Source organism: Leptonychotes weddellii, chromosome 6 (assembly GCF_054177405.1).
Source record: "Leptonychotes weddellii isolate Sample4059 chromosome 6, ASM5417740v2, whole genome shotgun sequence".
Lineage (NCBI taxonomy): Eukaryota > Metazoa > Chordata > Mammalia > Carnivora > Phocidae > Leptonychotes > Leptonychotes weddellii.
The window spans coordinates 72784969-72791264 of record NC_138374.1 but is presented as its reverse complement, the minus strand read 5'-3'; the positions used below and the strand labels follow the sequence as shown (position 1 = coordinate 72791264).

General features: G+C 46.1%; 1 protein-coding gene across 1 annotated transcript; it reads right to left on the bottom strand.

Moving 5' to 3' along the window:
• Positions 1 to 3241: 3241 nt before the first annotated feature.
• Positions 3242 to 6070, bottom strand: DKK1 (dickkopf Wnt signaling pathway inhibitor 1). Its single transcript, XM_006730597.3, has 4 exons — positions 5671 to 6070; positions 5244 to 5406; positions 3981 to 4124; positions 3242 to 3858 (listed from the first exon to the last, which is right to left on the bottom strand). The coding sequence occupies exons 1-4, from the start codon at positions 5914 to 5916 to the stop codon at positions 3605 to 3607; spliced, it is 807 nt and encodes a 268-aa protein (XP_006730660.1). The 5' UTR covers positions 5917 to 6070; the 3' UTR covers positions 3242 to 3604.
• Positions 6071 to 6296: the final 226 nt, after the last annotated feature.

Genomic DNA, 6296 nt, shown 5'->3' with positions numbered 1-6296 from the left:
TATAGGTAGTTTAAAAGTGTAAATTAAAAAAATAAAAGTGAAGGAAAAGTTAATGATTTAACCTGAAATTTTCGTAAGTGGCACTGACTGCTAATTTGATGATGTAATTAGAAATACTGGATCTTGGGGCCTCTGGCTGGCTTCAGTTGAGTATGTGACTCTTGATCTCGGGGTCGTGAGTTTGAGCCCCATGTTGGGTGTAGAGATTATTTAAATAAACTTTAAAATACTGAAACTAATAAAATTTGTAATTGTGTAATTACATTACTAATTCCATGGTTTAATTAGTGCAATTTGATTTACCATGGGAAAAATCCATAAAGGGGTTTGATCGGCTGAATTATGAATAACCCTATTGAGGCTGCATATTTGTGGTTTTTCTTTTAAACAATACATCCCCATTCTCCTATCAATAGAGTTCGGGTTAAACAAAACGTGAAAATTAAACTCTTACAGTAAACCAAGAAAAAAGGATGAAAAGACTTGCTTGGAATTTTATTTAATAATTATTTTATTTTTTATTTTTATTTATTTTTTTAAATTTTTTTTTTAAGATTTTATTTATTTGCGAGAGACAATGAGAGACAGCATGAGAGGGAGGAGGGTCAGAGGGAGAAGCAGACTCCCCGCCGAGCGGGGAGCCCGATGTGGGACTCGATCCCGGGACTCCAGGATCATGACCTGAGCCGAAGGCAGTCGCTTAACCAACTGAGCCACCCAGGCGCCCCCTTAATAATTATTTTAAATTCAAAGGAATTAGAGCAACTCTACCTTTCACTGAATGCCAGAGATTACTGTCAGATCCTTAGGATAAGCCTGTATTTCCCTCTTCCTCCTTTGATACAACTCAGAGTTTAATCATGACTAGATCAGTGATAAGCAGGCATCCACAGTTTGCCCAAGCCCCCCCTTATGAGTAGCTACAGAAAGCAGGCTTTATTTCATACTTCGCTTCAAAATTTAGTCATTACGTTTTTTTTTTTTTTTTTTTTAAAGATTTTATTTATTTGACAGAGACACAGCGAGAGAGGGAACACAAGCAGGGAGAGTGGGAGAGGGAGAAGCAGGCTTCCCGCGGAGCAGGGAACCCGGTGCGGGGCTCGATCCCAGAACCCTGGGACCATGACCTGAGCTGAAGTCAGACATTTCACTCACTGAGCCACCCAGGTGCCCCAAAATTAGTCATTATTTTATCCTACCAACTATACCAGCACAAGTACACAAAATTCTGTGCTTGCGGCATAATATCTTAAAGCAAAAACACTGGAAATAATTAAAATGTCTCCATGATGACTCCAAATAGATTATGGCATAGCCATCCCAATATCCTACACACACAATGCAACCATTAAGGGAACGAGGCACCTCTCCATGTATACATAGAATGATTTGCAAGACACAAAAAGAGCAAGATGCAAGGACACATGTAGAGTATGCTTCCCTTTGATAAAATAGCCTGTGAATGCATTCCCAAGTTCATGTATTTTCCATTCAAATTGTTTGAAAGTAAAAATCATAAACACATTGAGGCACCACCATCTAAAAGGTTCAAGATCTTTAAGTGATCATCTTTTGAATTTGTATTATATCTGCCTTACTAGCTAATGAAGTATCTACAGTTTTCTTGATATTCTTTACACCTTTATAAATGTGCAGAACTTCTTTTGGGTGGAAATCCCTTCCTAACTTCTGCCTCAATAGGAAGAAGTGTCACTACTTGGTTGGTTTCTTATTCTCCCACCCCTGTCACAAGATGGGGAGCATCAAGGAAGGAACATTGCTGAAGTGGGCAGAGACGGAGGGTCTCTGGCCATGGAGGTTGGCTCCTGGAGAGAGGAAAGGATCTCCTAACTGAGGCCTTTTAAATGATTGCTTCTTTCCCCCTCTTAAAACAGAGGCCCTTCTTTCTTTTTGAAGAAAGGGTTTCCTGTTTCCCCTCCTCTATTGTGCTTTATCGGAGATGGCAGGCCTTGGAATTGGCAAGTCAGCTAATAGACACATGTAGAAAAAGAAAGTTTCTCCAGGGTGTGGAGGCTGAAACTTGCAGACAAAAGGGAACAGAACAACAGACATCCTGCCAGCCGCCTTGTTAGGGAAGAACCAACCAAACCTTGTGTCTCCTTGGCTGAGCCCCTTGAAATTGAACCACTTCCAGGAAGACAAAAACAACATTCTTGGACATCTGTGTTATTGAAGGAAACTTTGTGGACAGTTGATCAGTCCTTGTCCTCTGGAGTGCCTTAAACCCAGCATTTTGTGATTTTTTTTTTTTTTTTTTTTTTGATACCAACTTTTAGAATATTATAGAGTAAGTGAAATTGGGACTGCATGCTTCCCTCTTCCCCGGTCTCGGATTTGCTGATGCCAAACCTGGCAAGTGCAAATGCAAAGCCACTTTAGATCTCATTTGTTTTATTTTGTTTTGTTTTTTTAATAACAATTTATCTCTACCCTCCTTCTAATCAACAGATTTAAGGAAAATAAAAAGGGAAATATTCACCTTACCTAGTAAGGGAAGGAAATACAGGTATGAGAGAGGATTTGCAGTTTTTATATAATTCTCTTAAAATCAAAGTAATTAGAACAAGTCTTCCTGGCATGAAATAGTAGTTAAGATCCTTCAAACTGAATAATTTGGTACAAAATCTGCATGTGTTTCTCAACTGTATTTACACACACACACACACACACACACACCCTTTCTGCTAACCATCCAGTACTTTGCTCTGGTATTTTGTAGGAAATTTCCTTTATTGCTCAAGTTATTAACCATTCGGGTAGATATTAATTTATTTGAAGCTGTTTTTGAAAGTAGTAATGTAAGATTCAATCTCATGATTGCACCATGATTGTGAGTTTGTCAGCAGAGAACACATTTCTTAAAATTACTCTAGAATTGACCAACACTGTCTTATATTTAGACAGTATCTTCCTCTGATCATCTTGAAACAGGTCCTTTCCGTCCCTTTAGAACACATATACACACAAACACACACCCCTCTAAGAGCACAGTGCCAAAATTTATCTATACTTGTAACATTGTGTAGTATTAAATGTTAAATTTTATTTCAAGGACTATCACAGCCTAGACATAAATGTAATCTAAGTACTGAGATAGTACATTTCAGAAAATAAGCTAGTATTTCCATGATCAAGTTTAGATACCTATCATTTGTCATTCCAAAAGCTTGCGTTCTAGAGTCTAGAAGTAAAAGGGAAGGGTTTAAGCATTTAAGAAGTATAAGCTGAAATTATTTATTTCAATATAGAATATTAGAGTCAAGATAATCAATGTGTACAAAAATTTACATAACAAGAAACAATAGACAATGCAGCACCTTTAGAAAAATAATTAAGTTTTGTTGCATTTACAGGTAAGTGCCACACTGAGAATTTACAACACAGTAATTTACTGCAATCAATGATAGGGGAGTTCCATAAAGAAACAAAGCTCTTAACACTCCAGATTTTCAGAAGGTATTATTGGAATGCTTAATCATAACCACAGAATTTGTACATCTTTAGGATTGAGCTGATAAAAGTCACACACAGTTTTCAGAGCATCTACTATAGCAAAGGAGTCCACGGTGTTCGGACGGCTGGCTTAGTGTCTCTGACAGGTGTGGAGTCTGGAAGAGTTGCTGGCTTGATGGTGATCTTTCTGTATCCGGCAAGACAGACCCTCTCCACAGTAACAGCGCTGGAATATCTCCAGCCCGTGGGAGCCTTTTCTCCTGTGCTTGGTGCACACTTGACCTTCTTTGAGGACAGGTTTACAGATCTTGGACCAGAAGTGTCTAGCACAACACAGCCCTGTGGCACAGTCTGATGATCGGAGACAGACCGAGCCTTCTTGCCCTGGAAAGGAGGGGACAGTAGGGAAAGTACACGGTTACTGCCAGGTCTGCATTATTTCATGAAGAAAATCCCATAAGACACTCCCGACGTGCTAACAAAGAATGAACAGTAAGGTCCTTTACCTTTGGTATGATACAGTTTTGAAGACAGCGTGGTTCTTCTGGAATACCCATCCACGGTGCTGTGATCGTTACCAACACTTTCGAGAATGGTTTCTTCAATTTCCCCTCGATGGAAAGGATTGTGATCAGAAGGCATACATATCCCTAAGGAAGCAGGAGACAGTAGTAACACATTACAGCCGGGAGTTAACTACCAAGAGCCTTGACCGTGGCAGTCTCTTATGCCTGCACCACCTTGAGATGCCTCGTTGTGGGGACATTATTTTAAACACAAGCCAAACTTCCTCCCTAGTGTTAATGCAAAACTCCCCAGATGGACAGAAGCATCAATGCAGCATCTCCAACACAGCTATTTAAAACACCTTCCTACCAACTGTGGTAGTTGCAGTGAGATTTCTGCCCATGTTAATATCACCCTTGGGGTAAGAAATAAAACTAGTCACTTAAATTTTTTAAAAATAACTTCTCTGCCCTCGGTGCTATATGGATACCGGCAGCCAAGTTAAGCAAACGCAACACCAGCTGCCTGGAAGATTACAATCTCACCCACCAGTTACTTCACTGTATAATTTCTATATTACAGAGATTGAGTTAGTTCAGCCCCGAGTATTACTGGGTCCTAAAGAGGGTCGCCAGCCTCAAGCTTATTTCTGGAGACTTCTTTGGCTGGCTGAGCCTCTCTCTTTGAGACATTAAATTTTAGTGGATCTGTGGTCCAGGGCGGAGGACTTATTTTAAGGTAGCAGGAGGTTGGGGGCAGGGGGATGGATTCGGAAACCAGGATGCCTATCAAGATGCCCCTTAAGGGTGGCCAGCACGGATAGCTAAATCACTGTCTTCTGGCTGACATCAGTTTTAACAGGGACCAGGAGAAGGAGGTCAGCGTGGTAGAGCCCTGGGAGACACTAAGAGAAACAGGGCAGCTAAGGCCAGTGCTAGTTTCCTTGGGCTCTCTGTATACTTGGTTTCACCTTCCTCCCCATCTTTCTCAATTGATGTCAAGGTACTCTCTGGACTCATGTTCAGGGAAGGGTTCACTCTGTGGCAAGCAGTCCTGTTAAGCAGGCCAGGGGCACGGAGGAAGAGGAGGCGCTCCACGACATCCCAGATCAAGCACTCCAAAGATTTCTGGGGAACCCTGCAGGCTGAGCACCCGTTTGCAGGTGGCGCCACTGGGTTCCCAAAGCCGGGAGCATTTTCCTCCCATCCGTAGGAGGCCAAATGCGGGACGCTCTGCGTCCAAAAGGGAGCTACCGGACTCACCATTTTTGCAGTAATTCCCGGGGCAGCACATAGCGTGACGCATGCAGCGTTTTCGGCGCTTCCTGCAGGCGAGGCAGATTTGCGCGCCCGCGCCCCCTGCGCGGGTGGGGCTGGCGCAGTACTCCTCCGTGCTGCACTCCTCGTCCTCGGCGCACGGGTACGGCTGCGGGGAGGGGCCAGGCAGGGGCGTGAGGCACCTGCGCCTCCAGGGCCCCAAGCTCCCGGACCCCGACGCTCGTCACCGGCCCTCCGCGCGCACCTCTCCGAAGCTGGTGTTCCCAGGACTCCCAGACGCAAACTTCCCGACTGAGCCCTGCACTGCACACACTCAACACGTTCTCCATGCTCCTCCCCATCTGAGCACCACCCCCCCCCGCCCCCCCGCTTCGGGGTCTCCGCGTCCCGGGTTCCCCGAGACCCTGCTCACCTGGTAGTTGTCAATGGTCTGGTACTTGTTTCCGCCCTCGTACAGGATCCCGGGAGCCGCGCTGACCGCGGAGCCCGGGTGCCCCGCAGCGCCGCCCAGCGCCGGGGGCAGGTTCTTGATAGCGTTGGAATTGACGAGAACCGAGTTCAAGGTGGCACTCACTCCGAGCTGGAGGTGACTGTAGAGGGCCGCCGCTAGCAGGGCGGCCAAGACCCGGGCGGCTCCCACTGCGCCCGGGGCCGGCATCGCAGACGCTGTCCGGGGAAGGCTCCGAGAGAAGGCAGGAACGTCCCTCTGCAAGGCTGGTCCCTGGAAGCCGCGCCGGCACGGCTGCAGTCCGGGCTCCGAGCGCCTCCCGCGCTCCCCGGGTCTCGACTGCGGGTGCAGCTCTGCGCCGCCACCGCTGCGGCGGCCGCCTTTATACCGCGGGCTCCGAGCATCCTGGCCCCTCGGGGGAGACAACAAAGCAGGGATGGGATTTCAAAGCGCTGGGAGGGGCTGGAGGGTGTGTGTGTGTACACGAGGTGTGTGTGTGGGGGGGCTTGGCCCTCCCCAGCCCGCCCTCCCTGGCGCGGCGGGTCCCCTGGCCCAGTTCGGTTCGGGGCGCGGGTGTTGGGGAGCGCGAG